The sequence below is a fragment of the Oncorhynchus gorbuscha genome, linkage group LG12 (genome assembly GCF_021184085.1).
Source record: "Oncorhynchus gorbuscha isolate QuinsamMale2020 ecotype Even-year linkage group LG12, OgorEven_v1.0, whole genome shotgun sequence".
NCBI lineage: Eukaryota > Metazoa > Chordata > Actinopteri > Salmoniformes > Salmonidae > Oncorhynchus > Oncorhynchus gorbuscha.
This window is the reverse complement of record NC_060184.1, coordinates 59703615-59727322: the sequence shown is the minus strand read 5'-3', so window position 1 is coordinate 59727322 and position 23708 is coordinate 59703615. Positions and strand designations below refer to the sequence as shown.

Here is a 23708-nt window from a genome sequence, read left to right as displayed (position 1 = left end):
TGTGTGCAATAATGGTGTTTAACATGATGTTTTAATGACTACCTAATTTCTGTACCTCACACATACAATTATATGTAAGGCCCCTCAGTCGAGCAGTGAATTTCAAACACAGATTCAACCACAAAGACCCAGGAAGTTTTCCAATTCCTCGCAAAGAAGGGCACCTAACGGTAGATGGGTAAAAAAAAGCTGACATTTGAACATGGTCACAACAAAGATACAGGCGTCCTTCCTAACTCAGTTACAGTGTTTAATTGCTGTTATAGGAGAAAATGGAGGATGGATCAACAACATTGTAGTTACTCCATAATACTAACCTAATTCAGAGGGGCTGGGTTAAATGCGGAAGACACATTTCAGTTGAATACATTCAGTTGGACAACTGACTAGGTATCCCCCTTTCCCTTTCCCTAATTGACAGAGTGAAAAGAAGGAAACCTCTACAGAATAAAAAATATTCCAAAACTTGCATCCTGTTTACACGGCACTAAAGTAATACTGCGAAAAAAATGGCAAATCCAATACAACACATTACTAAGTACCACTTTTAAGAATGGTGGTGGCTGCATCATGTTTTATGGGTATGCTTGTAGTTGTTAAGGATTAGGAGTTTTCAGGATAAAAAAGAAACGGAATAGAGACAAAACTGAGGCAAAATCCTAGAGGAAAACCCGGTTCAGTCTGCTTTGTACCAGACACTGGGAGATGAATTCACCTTTCAGCAGGTCAATAACCTAAAACACCAGGCCAAATCTACACTGGATTTGCTTACCAAGAAGACAGTGAATGTTCCTGAGTGGCTGAGTCACAGTTTTGACTTAAATCTATTTGAAAATCTAGGGCAAGACCTGAAAATGGTTCAACAACAAATTTGACAGAGCTTAAAGATTATTTTAAAGAATAATGGCAAATGTTGCACAATCCAGGTGTGGAAAGCTCTTACGAGACTTGCCAGAAAGACTCACTGCTGTAAATCACTGCCAAAGGTGCTTCTGCAAAGTACTGACTCAGGGGTGTGAATACTTAAATATTTCTGTATTTCATTTTCGATAAATGTACAAATATTTAAAAAAATATATGTTTTCACTTTGTCATTATTGGTTATTGTGTGTAGATGGGTGAGAAAAAATCTATTTAATCAATGTTGAATTTAGGCAGTAACACAACAACATGTGGAATAAGTCAAGGGGTATGAATACTGTTTTGATGTCACAAATAATTTGTACATTTATTTCTTTAAAATGTAGTTATTTGTTACATTTGACTGTGTAAAACCTAGCAATACTACTTATTTATCTGGGAGTTTGGCGATTATATAGCATTTAGCAAAAACATGATTATTTGACTCTGTATTGAAACCCCAAACTGATATATTTTAAACAACTACATGTCTGTCGTTGAACAACCCTATGCCATGATTAGATTGTGAAAAAACACACCAATCGCTTTAATCATTTATTTTTTTAAATAAAAGCTCATTTTCTAACCTTTTTGAAAATGGATATACAGTGATTTGGAACAAAACTCTTCAAATGTAACTACTCTCAAATTCATAGACAGACCTATGGATGCAAGGACTGACCATCCAAGATATCAAAATGATAGTTTTAATAATGTTTTAACGTTTTATATTGGTTTGCAAACGTTGGAGTAAAACAAGCTTATATGCTGGGCTCTGATGGGGTATGACAGTTGAACTAAGCTCATGACATATGTAAGTTATATTCTTCAATAATCAATCGGTACATATTTAATTTAAGTCAATAAATGGATGTAGCAACAGCTGATTACCCCTTTAAGGGTATATTCAAATACGTCTATAAACTGCTACAGATGAATTGCATCATCAATGTTTTACTGTGTACTGTATGTACAGTGTAGGTTGAAGAATGTATCATGGATCCATGGGTACAGTAGCCTATACAACACAATAATTATCAGAGCACCTGAAACTGTAACAAGGCAGATCGTAATAACACTAATAATACCGTAAACACACGTAATAACATTGAGCCTCATTTCAAAATAGCAATACTCTGAAACTCTACCGATATGAATGTTTTGACGTTTTCTTAGCTTTCCTCCTCGATGCACACCACTACACGTCCTTAGAAAGCATAGAGCCATAGGCTATCATATGTGGTGCATTGCTGTATTTTCTCATTCTCTGCACGAACAGTAGCCTACCTAACAAAATGCAGAGCAGTTACGACTGAACATCTACCCTGCGACAATTACGACAGTCTCTGCAGTGCTGACGGGATAACGGGAAAAAGTCCTACCTTGGACTGCTCAAGGAGTTTTAGCGACTCAACAGCTTCAGAAGTCTGAACGTGATAAATAAACAACCAGACGTGACTCATATGTTTGTATCTCTACGGACGTTTGCTTCTTGGATGTACATTTAGTGTTCTACGAATTTCCAAGGTCCCTTCTCGTGAAAATAACTCATTAATTTCAATACTTTCAGTGTCTCCGGTATGTTGTCAATTACCTTGGTGGATGCAGCAAATGCGCTAATGCGCATGCGCAAACCTGGACAGTCTTTTTGCTGTAATGTCATGGAAGTGAAGGCACGTTTACGCCACTGTTGCTATCGTCCCATCCCCCATCAACTCTAACTCTTTCTCATAGTAAAAGGTGTCCTACAGTGGCAAGACAAAATATATGTGAACCCTTTGCAATTACCTGGTGTTCTGCATAAATTGGTCATACAATTTGATCTGATCTTCATCTAAGACACAACCATAGACAAACACACTGTGCTTAAACTAATATCACACAAGTTATTGTATTTTTCTTGTCTCTGTTGAATACATCATTCAAACCTTCACAGTATAGGTTGGACAAAGTATGTGAACCCCTAGGCTAATGACTTCTCCAAAAGCTAATTGGAGTCAGGAGTCAGCTAACCCTGAGTCCAATCAATGAGACAGTTAGAGCTGCCCTGCACTATAAAAAACTATTCACAAGAAGCATTGCCTGATGTGACCCATGCCTTGAACAAAATAGATCTCAAAAGACCTAAGATTAAGAATTGTTGACTTGCCTAAAGCTGAAAATGATTTCTTAAGTATCTCTAAAAGCTTTAATGTTCATCGGGGCATGGTAAGACAAATTGTCTATAAATGGAGAATGTTCAGCACTGTTGCTACTCTCCCTAGGTGTGGCCGTCCCGCAAAGATGACTGCAAGAGCACAGCGCAGAATGCTCAACAAGGTTAAGAAGAATCCTAGAGTGTCAGCTAAAGACTTACAGAAATCTCTGGAACATGCTAACATCTCTGTTGACGAGTCTACGATACGTAAAAATAAATAAATTAGAATTATGTTCATGGGAGGACTCTACGGAAGAAGCCACTGCTGTCCATAAAAAACATTACTGCACGTCTGAGGTTCGCAGAATAGCACCCGGATGTTCCACAGCGCTACTGGCAAAATATTCTGTGGAGAGATTAAACTTAAGTTGAGTTGCTTGGAAGGAACACACAACACTATGTGTATTGAAAAAACCTCATCCCCACTGTAAAGTATGGTGGAGGGAGCATCATGGTTTGGGGCTACTTTGCTGCCTCAGGGCCTGGACAGCTTACTATCATCAATGGAAAAAATTAATTCCCATGTTTATCAAGACATTTTGCAGGAGAATGTAAGGCTATCTGTCCACCAACTGAAGTTCAACAGAAGTTGGGTGATGCAACAGTACAATGACAAAAAAAACACAGAAGAAAATCAACAACAGAATGGCTTGAACAGAAGAAAACATGCCTTCTCGAGTGGCCCAGTCAGAGTCCTGACCTCAACCCGATTGACATGCTTTGGCATGAGCTCAAGAGAGCGGTTCACACCAGACATCCCAAGAATATTGCTGAACTGATATAGTTTTGTATAGAAGTATGTTTCAAAATCCCTCCTGACTGTTGTGCAGGTCTGATCAACAACTACAGAAAATGTTTGGTTGAGGTTATTACTGCAAAAAGGAGGGTAAACCAGTTATTAAATCCACAGGTTCACATACTTTTACCGCTCTGCACTGTGAATGTTTACACGGTGTGTTCAGTAAAGACCTGAAAACATATACTTGTTTGTGTGTTGTTAATATAAGCAGACTGTGTTTGTCTATTGTTGTGACAAATTTATGCAGAAATTTATAATTTATGCAGAAATCTGTCATTTCAAAGGGTTCAGATAATTTTTCTTGCCACTGTATTCAGGAATATAGGTTACTCACTAGGCACGGTGTCCGTTTGCTAGTCAGATACTAGAGTGACATAAACTTCCAGGTAGCCTACCCTTTAGAGTGGCTAATATTTAAACATATGCTATAATAATGGGGAGTCTCTGCACCTTAGACGGTCGCTGTCAACTGTCATGTGGTTCTGAATTAACATGAATGGTGCTGAATTACAGCAAGTGTCTTGTTTTCTAAATGTAGGCATATTTAACAGATTTGGATCATTCTTATCTTCTGACCGTGGGCCCAATTTTATACATATTTGAAAAATGAAAAAAGTAATCAGAGGATGTGAAATGGGTCTGAAGATAGTTGAAAAGAGGAATATTTCGTTAATTAATTATGATTGTCCTCTCCTCCCTAAGGAGAGAACAATCATTAATGGGAGTCCATTAATTACACCCACTATGTATCAATGCCAGTAATAGATAGTCTCATTAAAGATATAGGCTATCAAGTTTTTACACCATTAGTGCTGCACAATATTGCTACACTTGAACCACAGTCACATTAAGCAGCTATCTATCCAGCCAAGATCAATAGGCAGGGCCAGCTCCAGGCATAAGCAACATAAGTTATTGCTTAGGGCCCCAGGCCGTTAGGGGGCCCTAAACCCCATTTTTATCTTTTGGCACTCAGTCGGGGTCTCAACTTACTGTTGAGAGTTAGAATAGTGGAATTGAGTAGGTACAAGTTTGAAATTTGGTTGTGCTTCAGCTATTATTTGTTTCTTGTTATGTTAGTCACTAACCATGTTTCCATCCACAGTTTTTATGTGAGTAAAGTAATTCCGTATGAAAAACGGACGACTGCTGTGATGGAATCATGAAGTTTCGGTACAATTGTATAATGCAGACAAATAATTTGTCCGTTCGACATTAGTGGGATTTTTTTCTGTCCGTAAAATTCATTATGTGAGAAATAGCGGTGTAAATGACTTTATGCGCAAATATTGATATAATAACCATCATATCGAAGTAAACTTGGAGTCACACGATAATATGGTGTGTGGTCCTCCCACTATGACTCGGGAAACCATTCAGTGTATTAGGCTACAGATGAAAAAACTTATGGTAAACTTCACAGGGTGGTGAAAGTGCACGGTGATCTTGAAATGTGTATCTGCCCCATTGCAAAAACTATTTGAACTACATGGAATTTGCCATAAAATTGCTGAATGTCTCTCCGCCCCATGGCATAATGTATAGAATTGCAGAAAATTAACTTTAAAAAACTAATTTATTCTCTCTGAATTTAATATTAGGGGCCAACCAAATCTCGTTTAGGGCCCCCAAAAGGCTAGTCCTGTTGATAGGTATTGCTAGAATACATTTACAGTAGAAATGTATTGATTCATGTTGTCATTTGAAAGCTACTGCACACAATAAGCCTGATTAACAGACAAGTCGAAATCTACTGTATACTGTGACTGTTTTACTGCTGAGCTAATTAAAATGCTGTCAGTTCATGTTTATGAATGCATGCGTTCCGGAGTGCATGCGTTCCGGAGTGCGCCTGCGCCTTTCCCTAAAGCGCCAGAGTGTAAAACAGGAGAGCACTGCTGATGTCATAGCAGCTTTCCAAGGACTTTACTCGGTGACTGCTCGTGCGGCCCAAGTGTATGCCAAGTCTTTATCAAGAGATGCAAATGATGCTATATTAGCAACGAGGATACTTTCTCAAAATCAGGTTAGGAGATTCTGTGTCTTTTTAAGAGAGTCTTGTGAGGTGCACGCCGACTGTGGTTGCAACCCGCACTCTTCATCCACGGTATACTTCGGAATGAAGCGAGGGGCAGTCGTGCGCGTATGATCTTGGCACCCAGTTGTGACAGCAGTATTGGACATTTGACCATCTTACAGCAGGTTACCGCTATTAGTTTATCGAGTATCGGGGGACCAATCATGTCTTCAAGAGAAAGACAAAAAGGAAATATGACGAAAGACAGCGTCAGCTTGCTGCCCTGCTTCTATTTCGTTGAGGTAGGTTGATTCTCTCTTTTTGGAGACTGGGCTGTCTCGGAGAATAACAGGATAGTTACATTAATCATGACTATGAAAACATGATTTTTTTAAATGACATAATTTCATCCGAAAAACAAAACAAAACAATAATTTTGCATGAATAGGAGGGCTGCAACGAATTATCAAAAAACCAGAAACAAATAAATAGGTAAATCAGATGACTAATGATAATAGGCTATTGCAGTCATGGAACAATAAATACCAGCAGTTCAATTTCAAATTATGTACATGATGTATATGAATTACATATATTGATTGGATTTGATGTTTGGTTTCAATACACATGATCGAACACATGTTGTTGATATTCTCTGGATGCAAGCACCAAACGATTCACTATGCATCAAACGATTCACTATGCACAAGATGATAAAACAGAAATATCACTCACAAGCATGCACATTTACTGTGTGCATGTGTGTTAATGTGTGTGCATTTTACTGTGTGTGTGTGTGTGTGTGTGTGTGTGTGTGTGTGTGTGTGTGTGTGTGTGTGTGTGTGTGTGTGTGTGTGTGTGTGTGTGTGTGTGTGTGTGTGTGTGTGTGTGTGTGTGTGTGTGTGTGTGTGTGTGTGTGTGGAAATCTGGACATCTGTGGTAGGCAGTAAGTAGCATATATGACTCTATCAAACACTGAACATTCAGGACTCAGAAGTCAGCTCAGCCCTATTTAATCGATTCATGTCTCCTATGAAGCGTGGCTGCCAAATACCATATATTACTGTAGATCTAGGATTTTTTTAAACAGTCTTTCATCGCAGTTCAGCCAGTTCAGCATCCCTTCTCCACACCAATGGGGCATGCACATTTCCTGTGATGTCTCTGGATATTTAAACTACACAACCTACATCACCATGTCAGGGGCAGCAAGTAACCCTTGTCCGAGCCAGGACGGCCCATAGTCCGTTTTAAGGGAGTAGTTATTTTGAGGAGTGTCCTGTATCTTAACCATGGCTTCACTTTTAAAGAACCTTGCTTATTGATTATATTAAGATTCTGAGTTATAGTGGCCTTGTAGAGTTTGTCTTGCCTGAGGCTTGTGTCTCTAGTGGAACCAATTTGAGCACACAGTGTAGTGAAAACCCGTTTTAGATTAAACAGGGGAAAACTTTATGTTCAAAGGATGGATCAAAGACATGGAGTGTACTGTACTGCACTGTTATGCACTGTACTGCGCTGTTCTGCACTGTACTGCACTCTACTGCACTGCTCTGCATTGCACTGTTCTCTTTTGTACTGTACTGCACTGTACTGCACTGTTCTGCACTGTACTGTATTGCAACATTCTGTTTTGTACTGCACTGTTATGTTTTGTACTGTATGTACTGTAGTACAAATCTGTCATATTTTGGAACCTGTTCTCTGACTAGAAAGCCAGTTTAGTTCTCCCCTTTGGTCTAGCAAAGGTCCAGCATCACCCCATACAGTGCAGAATGGAGCCAGTGGGGCTTATGCTGGGGAATTCATAGCTCTTGAAATATAGAGCATAAGCAGAGCATTAGGCATACCTAGCCTACATGTAGATGTTGCAATGCATACACAGAGGGAGTTGCAAATAAGTGTAATATTTGTTCATTCTCTTATTAATTTGTTCATCTGTTTGTTAATTCATCAATTCATAAGATCTTATTTTTTGTAAATGCCCCTCTCACCTTAAAACACATGTGGAAAACCATCCCACTGCTCCTGACAGCTACCTTTACAGCACTGCTGGAGAAGGAGAAACCACATGGCTGCACCACAACACACATCTCAACTGCAGGCAATATTGACCACATCATGTCTCTGATCCACTGGCTGTTTCCAATGTCCACATGAACATACACACCATGCCACTCAGTATGAAGTCAGCGATTGGATATACATTATGAGTGCTATGCTTATTAGTTTTTTTGGAACAGAACACGTGTTTCCTATCAACTGGTTCCTATGGTTTGATTATTATTATTATAATGACAGTCTTATAGGGCTGTAATGACATGCGTATAGGGCTGTAAGACTTAAATGTGTGTGTGTGCAAGACACCCATGCTTGGTTTAATTACAGTCTTATAGGTCTGTACGTACTGTATGTGTACAGTAAAACACTCGTCAAACCTCCATCATCCTCAGAAGGACACCTTCGCTGCCTTGTGAGATGATACCTTTAGTCAGTGCTGCAACACAGGGTTTGGAACAGTTCAGGGAACAGAACCAAAAACCGTAAAATAGCGAAATTCTTGAAGGAACAGAATCAGAACCAGGAATGAGCGTGATCTATACTGTTCCGGGAACAGAACCGATATTTTAAAAGCATGGGAACCAGTTACTAATGTTGTTTTATTTTCCAGGATTTTTTTTCAGTCCTCAAAAAATGCAACAAAGCGCCTATGAAAATCCCGCACTCAGTCACTCAGAAAATGATTCCTGTGTCAGCCTGTCAACTGAAAATATTTTTCCCAGTGTGCGTGTGTGTGCTGCGTCTCCCCTTCCAAAGCATAGGCTACTGTAGCCTACTGTAATTCTGTAATTCAGAAATTAGGGAGAGATTTTTCATTAGAGAAGAATGGGTACACTTTTTCAATGCTAGTTAAGGATACTATAGTTATCACATTGGATTATGAATGACAATTTTTTTTACAAAAAGCTAAAACAGGTTTTTAATTCTGGTGCAGTTCTGCACGTGCAAGCTTTTTAGCTAGCTAGCTGTGGTCCGACGTTAAGCCAACTCTCTGAAGTTCAAAGACATTCAAAATTCCTCCATAGAAGCAACTCCTCCATAGGTATAATTCTGTGGGCCTAATTCAGTATAATGCATGTCATAACAATATACCCAGCACTTTAAGCCAAGCCTCCTCCTCCACCCTCTCTCGCTCTTTCCCCACCCACAAAATTTCAGTCGCATCTCGCTCCCTACACTTGTCTGTCCATCACGCATGTAAACAACTATAGCTTGCCCGGTCTAGAGCTGCTCTAGCCGCATTGATTGGTAAATTAAATTAATGTCAAGCTAAATGTACAAAAAATGAATTGATTTCAGAGGTTTAAAAGGAACAGAAAGGAACAATATAAATCAGTATTCTTTTTGGTTCGAACCGGTTCAGAACTATATTTTTCAGGTCGGAACAGTGGAACAATAAAAGAAATGGTTCTGTTCAGAACGAAACAATTTTGATTCCAACCCCTGCTGTTACATGCTATAAATAGCCCACACCGACCAACCAGTCCACTTTCCATTTCGAGCCATCCATTATTTAACTTCATCTGTCACTTCCCTGCCTTTCATTTCTGTAATCACTGGATCTGAGTTAAAGCAGAGTGAGATTAGAGGTACAGTCTTGTCTGGCAGTGGCAAGATAGGGGACAGAAATAGGACTGTTTGTGTTACCAGCATATTCATGTTCATTAGACTGCATGTACCTGGAGTTTATAAATTGTAAATGTTGCAGTCTGTTATGTATGTTTTTAGAAAGACTAATGTACATGAATACATCCCATGTGAGAGTTTTCGAGGGTACTCCTTTAGGCCTTACTACTAAAGGTGTACTACGTTGCTGGTTTAGATTAGGGAGAGGCTCCTAATTCAGGACCAGATCTTTTAGTGCTGAGGATCTGAGTCTGCAAATTATCGAGTATCTCACAGGAATTTGGGACTTCAGTCATTTTTCTCATGCTAAAACCAGATTAGCCACATAGTGAAATGCAAACAGGTGATATTTGCAAGGTCATTAAGCAAAAAACAAACAACCAAAACATCAATAGCCACTACAATGTAAAAACATGATTTTGTCATGAGTTCAGTAGCATTAGCTTGATTTTGAGCATCCACGACTAACTGGTATCGTCATTAAAGCTCGCTAGCATGCTAGTCATGCTAGCGACGCTAGTCAGCAACGCTAGATAGCATATGCTTCTACACCAGGGACCCCCTTCCAGGCAAACCGGCAAACCGGCAACACAAAGTATGTTAGCAAAATAATTATGATTCACATCTTGTCTCATCATCAGGTGAATGTTAATGGCAAGGTGAAGTAATCAACATTTTAAAATGAAAATATTTGTTAGATCGTTTTTCATTATTTTGACCTCCCCAGATTATAATTGGAAGAGGAAGTGTAGGCCTAAACTCTACATGATAGTCAGCTAGATCTAGTAAAATGGGAACCGATGCAAACCTGGGAACCAATGCAAAGATTCTGGCTAGTGTAGCTAGCTAGATGATTAGCTAGATGATAACGCTTGTGAAATTGTAAATTGGTAAATTTATATTACACACTTTTCTTATAACTTACTTACAGTTGATGTCGGAAGTGTACATACACCTTAGACAAATACATGTAAACTCAATTACTGACATTTAATCCTAGTAAAAATTCCCTGCCTTAGGTCAGTTAGGATCACCACTTGATTTTAAAAATGTAAAATGTCAGAATAATAGTAGAGAGAATGATTTATTTAAGCTTTTATTTCTTTCATCACATTCCCAGTGGGTCAGAAGTTTACATCCACTCAATTAGTATTTGGTAGCATTGCCTTTAAATTGTTTAACTTGGGTCAAACGTTTTGAGTACCCTTCCACATGCTTCCCACAATAAGTTGGGTGAATTTTGGCCCATTCCTCCTGACAGAGCTGGTGTAACTGAGTCAGGTTTGTAGGCCTCCTTGCTTTCACACGCTTTTTCAGTTCTGCCTAAAAATGTACTATAGGATTGAAGTCAGGGCTTTGTGATGGCCAATCCAATACCTTGACTTTGTTGTCCTTAAGCCATTTTGCCACAACTTTGTAAGTATGCTTGGGGTCATTGTCCATTTAGATGACTCATTTGCAACCAAGCTTTAACTTCCTGACTGATGTCTTGAGATGTTGCTTCAATATATCCACATAATTTCCCTTCCTCATGATGCCATCTATTTTGTGAAATGCACCAGTCCCTCCTGCAGAAAATCACCCCCACAACATGATGCTGCCACCCCCGTGCTTCACGGTTGGGATTGTGTTCTTCGGCTTGCAAGCCTCCAGACCGTAGTCTGGCTTTTTTATGCTGGTTTTGGACCAGTGGCTTCTTCCTTGCAGAGCTGCCTTTCAAGTTATGTCGATATAGGACTCGTTTTACTGTGGATATAGATACTTTTGTACCTGTTTCCTCCAGCATCTTCACACGGTCCTTTGCTGTTGTTCTGGGATTGATTTGCACTTTTCGCACCAAAGTACGTTCATCTCAAGAACACAGAACGCGTCTCCTTCCTGAGCGGTATGACGGCTATGTGGTCCCATGGTGTTTGTACTTGCATACTATTGTTTGTACAGATGAACGTGGTACCTTCAGGTGTTTGGAAATTGCTCCCAAGGATGAACCAGACTTGTGGAGGTTTACACATTTTTTTCTGAGGTCTTGGCTGATTTATTTTTATTTTCCCATGATGTCAAGCAAAGAGGCACTGAGTTTGAAGGTAGGCCTTGAAATACATCCACAGGTACATCTCTAATTGACTAAAATTATATCAATTAGCCTATCAGAAGCTTCTAAAGCCATGACATCATTTTCTGGAATTTTCCAAGCTGTTTAAAGGCATAGTCAACTTAGTGTATGTAAATTTCTGTCCAACGGGAATTGTGATACAATGAATGATAAGTGAAATAACCTGTCTGTAAACAATTGTTGTGTTCACATGCACAAAGTAAATGTCCTAACCGACTTGACAAAAATATATTTTGTTAACAAGAAATTTGTGGAGTGATGAAAAACTAGTTCTAATGACTCCAACCTAAGTGTATGTAAACTTCCAACTTCAACTGTATGTCCTTTGTGTAAATTACCCTATGGGCCCTGGTCAAAAGTAGTGCACATTATAGGAAATACAGTGCCTTCCCGGATGCACCTTCGTACAGTAATATCAACCTGGCAATGGATAGAGATGAATTGAAGTGAGCTTCCACCTCCTGACAGATTCTGCATAGTTTATCTTCTAGAGAGAAAGGTGGCACAGTACCACTGACCTATATTTATCCTAGCTGAACATGGCAGTGTGTGTGTCTGTGTGTGTGTGTGTGTGTGCATGTGTGCGTGTGTGTGCATATGTGCATGAATGTGTGTTTGGCCAGGGTTGACTATGCTGAGGTCATCATACCTCCAGTTCCCTTAGTCAAACTCATGTTTTCAAATTAAAATGGTTGAAATATTTCCTTCCCTATCAATGTTTTGTAATGGGCTAACAAGCTCAGTCATTACATATCCCTAACATAAATATTTAAAGATAGCTGGTCGAGTGAAAAATGCTGGCTGGACAGATTTTGAGGTATGGAAGGCACTGCAGATGTGATATACACTGCCTTCGGAAAGTATTCAGACCCCTTGACTTTTTCCCACATTTTGTTACGATACAGCCTTATTCTAAACTGGATTAAATAAAACCATCTCCTCAGCAATCTACACACAATACCCCATAATGACAAAGTGAAAACAGGTTTTTATAAATTTTGGCAAATGTATAAAAAACAATAAACATAAATACCTTATTTACATAAGTATTCATACCCTTTGCTATGAGACTCAAAATAGAGCTCAGGTGCATCCTGTTTCCATTGATCATCCTTGAGATGGTCTGCAACTTGATTGGAGTCCACCTGTGGTAAATTCAATTGATTGGACATGATTTGGAAAGGCACACACCAAACCAAGCCATGGGGTCGAAGGAATTGTCCGTAGCGGTCTGAGACATTTATGCAGCATTGAATGTCCCCAAGAACACAGTGGTCTCCATCATTCCTAAATGGAAGAAGTTTGAAACCTCCAAGACTCTTCCTAGAGCTGGTTGCCCGGCCAAACTGAGCAATTGGGGGAGAAGGGCCTTGCTCAGGGAGGTGACCAAGAACCCGTTGGTCTCGCTGATAGAGCTCTAGAGTTCCTCTGTGGAGATGGGAGAACCTTTCAAAAGGACAACGATCTCTGTACCACTCCAACAATTACGCGTTTATGGTAGAGTTGCCAGACGGAAGCCACTTCTCAGTAAAAGTCACATGACAGCCCCCTTGGAGTTTGCTAAAAGGCACATAAACACTCTCCGACCATGAGAAAAAAGATTATCTGATCTGATGAAACCAAGATTTAACTTTTTTGCCTGAATGCCAAACGCCATGTCTAGAGGAGACCTGGCATCATCCCTACGGTAAAGCATGGTGGTGGCAGAACCATGCTGAGGGGACGCTTTTCAGCGACATGGACTGGGAGACTAGTCAGGATCGAGGGAAACAGAGAGATCCTTGATGAAAAAGTACAGAGAGATTCTTGATGAAAACTTGCTCAAGAGCACTCAGGACCTCAGACTGGGGTGAAGGTTCACCTTCCAACAGGACAACGACCCTAATCACACAGCCAAGACAACGCAGGAGTGGCTTCAGGACAAGTCTCTGAATGTCCTTGAGTGGCGTAGCCAAAGCCCGATCGAGCATCTCTGGAGAGACCTGAAAATAGCTGTGCAGCAACGTTCCCATCCAACCTGACAGAGCTTGAGAGGATCTACAGAGAAGAATGGGAGAAACTCCCCAAATACAGGTGTGCCAAGCTTGTAGCGTCATACACAAGAAGAGTCGAGCCTGTAATCGCTGCCAACGGTGCGTCAGCAAAGTACCGAGTAATGGGTCTGAATATTTATGTAAAAGTGTATTTCAGTTTTTTATTTGTATAATAAATTAGCAAAAATCATTATTATAGTGTACTGTGTGTAGATTGATGAGGGGGAAAAAACACCATCAAATCGTATAAGAGGGCATCAATAGATAGATAGATAGATAGATAGATAGATAGATAGATAGATAGATAGATAGATAGATAGATAGATAGATAGATAGATAGATAGATAGATAGATAGATAGATAGATAGATAGATAGATAGATAGATAGATAGAGTGGAGTCACTTTAACACTCTGGCATCAGTAAGATGTCCTTCTGTTCCTCTAGCAGTGGGGTACTCTGTCACAGCCTCCTAGCTGGCTGTTTCAGAGCTGAATGTGGAATTACTGCATCAGGATGGATGCCCAAGGCCAAACACAGACCACATGCTGTACAGCACTGCATCCCAGAGAGCTACCAATTTTGCATTTAATTACACATGTATCTGGCTTCACGTGTAACTTATTTACTGGACTGTAAGTCGTACAGACTTTCAATGGTACACATTGACACGTTCGGTAAGCTACAAAACATTGGCATTTGCAGGCTAAAATTACATCATTTTTTTCAGTCATTCATGTCTCACTCTGTATATTAATTGTGTTGGATCCCCAGTGTTTACCCAACATTACACTGCAGTACTACCAACTAGGTATATCAACCTAGCCTGTTCCAAGACCATCCTGACTGCTGCGTTCTCGTTAGCAAAGAAAGTAAGCTTGCGAGATCAGGATGGTTTGTACGAGGCTAATATCAACATCAAAATCTCTGTGGGTACACTATTAAATCCCAATTGGATTTATCATCATCATTTATTTGGCTTTATCAGGTGACCCCCTTTTCCTAATGAGATTTTCTCCTAGTGTGTGGCAAACCTCTTTCCTTTCTGCTTTAGGAGGTGGTGTGGAAGGTAATATCCTGTAAAAAAAAAAAAAAAAAACGTGACTTTCCTCTTTGGGATCCCATGCTCCCTGAGCACTTAAGACATAATTACTTGGATGAAGACAAGGGACAGAACTGAACTGTGACAGGTCGATGTGAAATCAGTTCAGTGATGATTCCTATCTTAGCCTGCAAGACTACATCACATAGAAGAGCTAGCTCTTTTAATGCATGTTCTACTGGTGCCAATTTTGCTCCAGTAGTTCCTAGAACCAACTAGTCTCTGAAATCCCAGACGATTGGAACATTGTGGGAGGTAACCCATCTGTCTAATACTAGAGACTAAGTACCAACCACTAAGAGTTCATTAGAGTAACCTGTTTAATTCCCTGCTTTTGTATGTCTTTGACTCATGGCAGCAATCAATGAGTTGTATTTCCAAATGATGTATTAGCTTTCTAATTAGGATTTGTTGACATGAATGTAGTGTTTTTTTGCACTTTCATTGTGTTGAAAGGTGGTGGACAGACCATAATTATGATTTGACAACTTCCCCTTCATCAGGTCACTGAAACTGAGATATTGACTCAGAATACATCGTCTCCAGTAGAGTCAGAGTAATGAGTGAATCGAACCACGCAATGATTCTGACATATCATGTTTTGTTGTTTTGTCTCTCTGTTTATCTGTTTGTTTGTTTGTTTACCCGTGGGCAGCTCCCCATCCTGGTGTCGTCGGTGGTGAGTCTGTACTTTCTGGAGCTGACAGACGTGTTCAAGCCGGTCCGCTCGGGGTACAGCTGCCACGACCGCAGCCTCAGCCTGCCCTACATAGAGTCCACTCATGAGATTATCCCCCTGCTCATGCTGCTCAGCCTGGCCTTTGCTGGACCCGCCATCACGGTCAGTACCACACACACACAAACGCAGGCAGGCAGGCAGGCAGGCACGCATGCATGTGCACAAACACACACACAGGCATGCTTGTGGAGCTTGCTTGCTGGAGGTCTTTACATGCTAAGATGAAGGGTACAGTGATCTGACATTCAAATTCATCTGGTGTCACTGTTGATGCCTCTTCCCCACTAACCAAAATACTGAGATTACCGTCTGCTAAGGGTTTGGAAGATGTTGTCCGAAGTATGACTAATGATGTGTTTGAGAAGTTTGACTTGTCGAAACAAAACTCTAACTCTCATCAAAATATTTTCTCTATCCACCAGAAAACCTTGTTTACTACCAGAATCCTCCTATATTGATCTGAGGCACTTATAAAAAGAAAAGGCACTTATCACAAATAGCATCTTCAACTACACTATACAGGGCAATCGGATAGTATTCAGACCCCTCGACTTTTAGAAAATGTTGTTACATTTCAGCCTTATTATAAAATGGGTTAAATCATTTTTTCCCTCATCAATCTACACACAATACCCCATAATGACAAAGCAAAAACAGGTTTTTGAAAATGTATTTAAAAAAATACTGAAATGTTACATTTACAAAAGTATTCAGACCCTTTACTCAGTACTTTGTTGTCGCACCTTTGGCAGCGATTACAGCCTCGATTATTTTTGGGTATGGCGCCACAAGCTTGACACACCTGTATTTGGGGAGTTTCTCCCATTCCTCTCTATAGATCCTCTCAAGCTCTGTCAGGTTGGATGGGGAGTGTTGCTGCACAGCTATTTTCAGGTCTCTCCAGAGATGTTCGATCGGGTTCAAGTCCGGGCTCTGGCTGGGCCACTCAAGGACATTCAGAGACTTGTCCCAAAGACACTCCTGCGTTATCTTGCCTGTGTGCTTAAGGTTATTGTCCTGTTGGAAGGTGAACCTTCTCCCCAGTCTGAGATCCTGAGTGCTCTAGGGCAGGTTTTCATCAAGGATCACTCTATACTTTGCTCCGTTCATCTTTCCTTCGATCCTGACTAGTCTCCCAGTCCCTGCCGCTGAAAAATATCCCCACAGCATGATGCTGCAACCACCATGCTTTGAGGTAGGGATGATGCCAGGTTTCCTCCAGATGTGACGCTTGGCATTCAGGCCAAATAGTTAAATATTGGTTTCATCAGACCAGAGAATCTTGTTTCTCATGATCTGAGAGTCTTTAGGTGCCTTTTGGTGAACTCCAAGCAGGCTGTCATGTGCCTTTTACTGAGGAGTGGCTTCCGTCTGGCAACTCTACCATAAAGGCCTAATTGGTAGAGTGCTGCAGAGATGGTTGTCCATCTGGAAGGTTCTCCCATCCCCACAGAGGAACTCTAGAGCTCTATTAGAGAGACCATCGGGTTCTTGGTCACCTCCCTGAGCAAGGCCCTTCTCCCCCAATTGCTCAGTTTGGCCGGGTGGACACCTCTAGGAAGATGGAGGCAACTGTGAATTGTGGACCATCATTGCTGCAGACATTTTTGGTACCCTTTCACCAATCTGTGCCTCGACACAATCCTGTCTCGGAGCTCAACGGACAATTCCTTCTACCTCATGGCTTTTGCTCTGACATGCACTGTGGGTCTTTCCAACTAATGTCCAATCAATTGAACTTACCACAGGTGGACTCCAATCAATTTGTATATACATCACAAGGATGAGCAATGGAAACAGGATGCACCTGAGCTGATTATCAAGTCTTATAGCAATTGGTCTGATTTCTTATGTAAATAAGGTATTTCTGTTTTTTATCAATTCTAAAAACCTTTTTTTGGTTTGTCATTATGAGGTATTGTGTGTAGATTGCTGAGATGTTTTATTTCTTTAATCCATTTTAGAATAAGGCTGTAACAACAAATTGAGGAAAAAGTCAAGGGGTCTGAATACTTTACGAAGGCACTGTAATTACAAAACAACCTTAAAATTTGTGGATTCGGCTATTTCAGCCACACCCGTTGCTGACAGGTGTATAAAACCGAGCACACAGCTATGCAATCTCCATAGACAAAAACATTGGCAGTAGAATGGCCCATACTTACTGAAGAGCTCAGTGACTTGCAACGTGGCACCGTCATAGTATGCCACCTTTCCAAAAAGTCAGTTCGTCAAATTTATGCCCTGCTAGGGCTGTCTCCTATTATTGTGAAGTGGTAACTTTTAGAAACAACAACAGCTTAGCCCCGAAGTGGTAGGCCACACAAGCTCAAAGAACGGGACAACCGAGTGCTGAAGCGCGTAGCTTGTAAAAATCATCTGTCCTCGGTTGCAACACTCACAACTGAGTTCCAAACTACTTCTAGAAGCAATGTCAGCACAAGAACTGTGTGCTTGTCCCGTCTGGAGCTTAATGAAATTAGTTTCCATGGCCAAGCAGCTACACACAAGTCTAAGATCACCATGCACAATGCCAAGCATCGGCTGGAATGATGTAAAGTTCACCCCCATTGGATTCTGGAGCACTGGAAACGTGTTCTCTGGAGTGATGAATCACGCTTCACCATCTGACAGTCCGACGGACGAATCTGGGTTTGGCAGATGCCAGGAGAACGCTACCTGCCCGAATGCATAGTGCCAACTGTAAGTTTTGGTGGAGGAGGAATAATGGTCTCGGGCTGTTTTTCATGGTTCAGGCTAGGCCTCTTCTTTTTAATTAATAAAACATTTTTTACCCTTTTTTCTCCCCAATTTCGTGATATTCAATTGGTAGTTACAGTCTTGTCCCCTCGCTGCAACTCCCCTACGGACTCGGGAGAGGCGAAGGTCAAGTGCCGTGCGTCCTCCGAAACACGACCCGCCAAGCCGCACTGCTTCTTGACACAATGCTCGCTTAACCCGGAAGCCAGCGGCACCAATGTGTCGGAGGAAACACCGTACACCTGGCGATCGTGTCAGCGAGCATTTTGACAAGGACAACAGGAGCCGCTAGAGCGCGATGGGACAAGGCCAACCCGGCCGGCCAAAACCTCCCCTAACTCGGACGATGCTTAGCCAGTTGTGCACCGCCTCATGGGTCTCCCGGTCGCGGCCGGGTGCCACACAGCCTGGGATCGAACCAGCAGTGAAGGCAATTCATAACGCTACAGCATACAATGACATTCTATATGATTCTGTGGTTCCAACTTTGTGGCAACAGTTTGGCGAAGGCCCTTTCCTATATCAGCATAGCAATGCCCACGTGCACAAAGCAAGGTCCGTATATAAATGGTTTGTTGAGATCAGTGTGGAAGATCTTGACTGGCCTGCACAGAGTCCCGACCTCAAACCCCTCAAACACCTTTGGGATGTATTGGAGCACTGACTGCGAGCCAGGCCTAATCGCCCAACATCAGTGCTAGACCTCACTAATACTCACTAATACTCTTGTGGCTGAATGAAAGTAAGTCCTTGCTGCAATGTTCCAACATCTAGTGGAAAGCCATCCCAGAAGAGCGGAGGCTGTTACAGCAGCAAAGGAGGACCAACTCCATATTAATGCCCATGATTTTGGACTAAGATTTTTGATGAGCAGGTGTCCACATACATTTGGTAATGTATTGTATCTGGCATCAGTGGAATTCTACTGACTTTAGTTGTCTGATGACGCACTACTTTCACAGAGATCTCCTAGCAACGCTCGGTACTGTAGCAAGCAGATCTTGAGTTTCTCAGGTGAATACACTGTGGCTGACTGTTCTCACAGGTGTGTATACTGTGGCTGCTACTGTCAGCCAGCATTTGACTGTCAGCCACCCCAGAGTAGTCTCTGTAGCTAGCAATCTCTTCAAGACTTATCCTGACTCAGTCAATGTGTTTTTGTCACTGGCTATGGAGTTATCGCTATCTAAAGGTCCCCAGGTGAACTGTCAGTTTGAAACTACAGTTTGGGGTCCTCTTTTTTTGTTCTGTGGTTTATATAATATAATATAATAATATATTCCATTTAGCAGACGCTTTTATCCAAAGCGACTTACAGTCATGTGTGCATACATTCTACGTATGGGTGGTCCCGGGAATCGAACCCACTACCCTGGCGTTACAAGCGCCATGCTCTACCAACTGAGCTACAGAAGGACCATGGTTTAAGTGGTTTAAGTGGGTGTTATGAATGAGTGGGTTTTGCAGTGTTTCGTTGTGTTTTCAAGCAGGCTGCTCATGCAGAAACACGTTGATTAGTTCACACCCGACTTCCTGGGAGTCCTGGAGGCATGTTGCTGTGTTTGAAAAATGACAAGAAGACTAAACTGTTCTGAAGTGTGAACCATTCTCTCTTCTTCTTTAAAACGTCCCCTCACAATGGTGTTGACTAAGGTGCTTTTCGAAGTATCTTCTCAGACTGACTGTAAGGTGTCTACCCAAAGCTTTCTCACCAAAACTTTTGATTTTTTTTTTTTTACATTTTGTGGTTGTCGTCTTCCAAGTTGTGGGTCGCAAATAGCAAAATCAGCATGACACAAGTTGAATTAAATGTAAAAGGCTTTGAAAAGAAGAGAAAAATTGCGGCATGCTCAGTGCTCCCTTGACATTTCACAGAGGTACGCTTGTTTTTGTGAGTCTTTTAAAAAAGAACAGGAACTTCACATTAATATGAATAGCGTATACTCAAATATGAAAATACTATATGTCATGTCTCAAAATCAATATCTATCTTACCTCCGTATTGTTTGATGTCCTCCGGATTTGAGAAGAAAGATGACGAGTTCAATGGTAAGCCGGTCAGGTAACCTTGATTATTTTCCAGATTTTTTTCTCTGGCCTCAATTTGACCATCCTACAATGGTAAAAACTCCAATAAGTTCGGAACGGATTATGATAAAGACATGAGGTTTGGACCATTGGTTTTATTAGAGGATTATCTACACAATTAACATTGTTCTATTATTTTACCCATTGGTCAAAATATGCGTGTTTGACAGTGACTGCATGTCAGAGCACATACTTAACTACTGTACCCCTCACCCTTTTCTGAAAGGTAAAGATTACTCAATTTCTGCTGTCCATGTTTACTACTGGTCTGGTGCTTTAGGACATGTACATACAGCACCAAATACAATTCCAGTTCTTTAGCAGCACTGATAAAATCAGTTACATTTAGTGAGATGTACTAGCTGATAATAAATACTGATTGGGATTCATAAAAAGCAAGCATCACGGCACTGAGACAGAAATATATCTCAGAGCATATGAGTGTACAGTATGTTTAATGTTCTGAATGATAACACTGTGACTCTGTCTATATTCCATCTGCAATCCACTCAGATGCAGTTCCCAAATATCAGCTAACGCTGTGAAATATGTGTACATATAGGTATAGTCCTAACCTAGGGTGCCACAATAACAACATGTGAAAACAACAATTAACCTGTCTACTGTAAGTACGATAATGCTACAACATTCTATTAGTTCAGATCACCAAGCCATTTTCACCATCTCTATCGGAGCACTGTGTATTGGTTTGTTATAGAGCACATGTATCATGAGAAAGGAAGTACCTGCAGGTAGTGCAGGGTCCTGTGGTTCGGCCAGTTGTCATAGCTCAGTGTTCTGTTGCTCTCTCTCTCTCTCTCGCACTCACTCACACACACGCACACACACACACACACACACACACACACACACACACACACACACACACACACACACACACACACACACACACACACACACACACACACACACACACACACACACACACACACACACACACACACACACACACACACACACACACACACACACACACACACACACACACACACACACAAAGACGCACTCACACTCACACTCTCAACCTGTCAGATGGGCAGAGAGTGCTGCCATGGTGATAGCTGCATGATACCTGGCCCCTCATTCACGTCACAGTGTGACAACAGACCCGACGCCAAAGGCTTAGTTAGACCATACTCCAGTACCAACAACACCCTGGGGTTTAGCCCTTACTTCCCACAACACCCTGCCTGTGCCAGGCCAGGACAGGGTGTGGATCACTGCTGACATCAAACATACAACCCCACTGAGATTTAAACTCCTCATGCATTCACACTGACAAACAGAAGATGGGTTATTATAGACTAGTAATGACTGTATCAGAGCTGTGGGAGAGGATGTATCATTGGGATTCATGCTTTATTCAAGTTGTCATGGTGTGGGTAGTCTGTTGTGGTAGCTGGCTGGCCCACAATATTTGGTTCTCAGTTCTGAGATTATGGATCGGGTAACAGAGAAAGATTCTGATTGATTGACAGGTGTGGTTATATGTGTGGGTGTGTGTTTATTGTTTCAGCTCCTCTGAACAGAGCAGGGGGGATTGGATTGTGTTTGAAGGTCAGTGTGGAGGGGTTTATTCAGACACAGACGACAGCCTGTTGTCCTGTGGTCCTGTTTGTCAAAGTTCCAGACACAAGGGAGAGACTTACTGTACACCTAGGGGGATGAAGTTATTCATGTTCTATATTGGAAGTAGGGTTGGGGGTCATACCGTTTCTGTACCATGTCAGGGTATATGGTATTACCGAATGTCCACACAAGGGGCGCAGTTAAATTTTTCTTTTAAAGGAATGTCTCTGCTGTAAACGAGAAGCTTGATCTTGACATCTACCCACTTTGCTAGCAAGTTAGCAAACCAAATGCATAGCTGGAGCTCCGAGCTGGATATAATTTATTTGACACATCTTAGATTTCTTATAGTTATACTTAACTTATAAGCAGGGGTGTAGCGCTCACCTCCTCAGCCTACGCGAGGGCTAATTATTATTATAATATTTTTTTTTTTACGGTATTGAAAATCATACCGTTGGTATTTCAAAATACCCCGGTAAACGGTATGTCGCTCCAAGCCTTGTTGGAAGGTAATTGTGATATTGGTCAGTCAGTTGTTTGTGGTTTATAAAATCATGATTACCACAGCTGGTTAGTGCTGAGAGTTGTACATTGGAATGGTAGGCCATAGTACTCCATACTGCAGGGAAAGTGTGCCTTGGCCTTTCCCTAACCTTTCGTCTGGGGCTATGCCAAAGACAGAGAGCTTTACTTTATCCCGAAAACAGTGCGCTGAGAGGAAAGGCAGTCATTTGAAACAGAGGTAGACAGAGTTCATGGGAAAGGTGATCTCTTAATCCTACTGTGTGTGTGTGTGTGTGTGTGTGTGTGTGTGTGTGTGTGTGTGTGTGTGTGTGTGTGTGTGTGTGTGTGTGTGTGTGTGTGTGTGTGTGTGTGTGTGTGTGTGTGTGTGTGTGTGTGTGTGTGTGTGTGTGTGTGTGTGTGTGTGTGTGTGTGTGTGTGTGTGTGTGTGTGTGTTATAAGTGTATGTGTCCACAGTGATGACCGTGTCTCTGTCCACAGATAATGATCGGAGAGGGGATCCTGTTCTGCTGTCTGTCCAGAAAAAGGAAGGGTGTTGGGGCAGAGGCAGACATCAATGCAGCAGGCTGTAGCTTTAACTCCTTCATCCGCAGAGCTGTCAGATTTATTGGTAAGTTTAATTTGGTTTACCTGATGAGACTGTCTCAGCCCCTTAAGTATGTATTTTTATGAATAATGAAAAAAAGACATGACAAGGCCCAAGTATAAAAATAAATCTATGCTAACTGGGTGTGTGTGCATGTATGTGTGTGTGTGCATGTGTCGTGCGTGCATGTGTGTGTCTCTGCCAACCAGGTGTCCATGTGTTTGGCCTGTGTGCCACAGCTCTCATCACAGACATCCTCCAGCTAGCGACGGGCTACCATGCGCCTTACTTTCTGACTGTGTGTAAACCCAACTACACCACGCTCAACACAACCTGCGACGAGAACACCTACATCCTGCAGGATATCTGCTCCGGGTCCGAAATCGCAGCCATCAACCAGGGCAGGTTTGTCACATTCACCTTTCACCGTTGACCTCTAAAGAGCTCTCAATGTGTTTCTGCTCCACCGACCTGATGCTAAGGGGTCAGGATTATGACTAGGGTTAGGGTTGATCCAGGATGAGGATATGAAGCTAGGGTTAGGGTTGAGGGTTAGGGTTGAGCCGGGGTGTG

General features: G+C 41.5%; 2 protein-coding genes across 3 annotated transcripts in view; one reads left to right on the top strand and one right to left on the bottom strand.

Annotated features, from left to right (window-relative positions):
- plppr5b (phospholipid phosphatase related 5b) overlaps nucleotides 1-2490 on the bottom strand; it is a 112354-nt gene extending 109864 nt beyond the window's left edge. For both annotated transcript variants that reach the window (XM_046292493.1, XM_046292495.1), the window contains exon 1: nucleotides 2283-2490. The gene's annotated coding sequence lies outside the window, so the exon portion shown is untranslated. The remainder of the gene's footprint in view (nucleotides 1-2282) is intronic.
- A 3307-nt stretch (nucleotides 2491-5797) lies between these two features.
- Nucleotides 5798-23708, top strand: part of LOC123990206 (phospholipid phosphatase-related protein type 4) — a 34701-nt gene continuing 16790 nt past the window's right edge. The window contains exons 1-4 of the mRNA XM_046290779.1: nucleotides 5798-6215; nucleotides 15503-15688; nucleotides 23030-23159; nucleotides 23345-23540. Coding sequence (XP_046146735.1) covers nucleotides 6042-6215; nucleotides 15503-15688; nucleotides 23030-23159; nucleotides 23345-23540 — 686 coding nt within the window. The 5' untranslated portion in view covers nucleotides 5798-6041. The remainder of the gene's footprint in view (nucleotides 6216-15502; nucleotides 15689-23029; nucleotides 23160-23344; nucleotides 23541-23708) is intronic.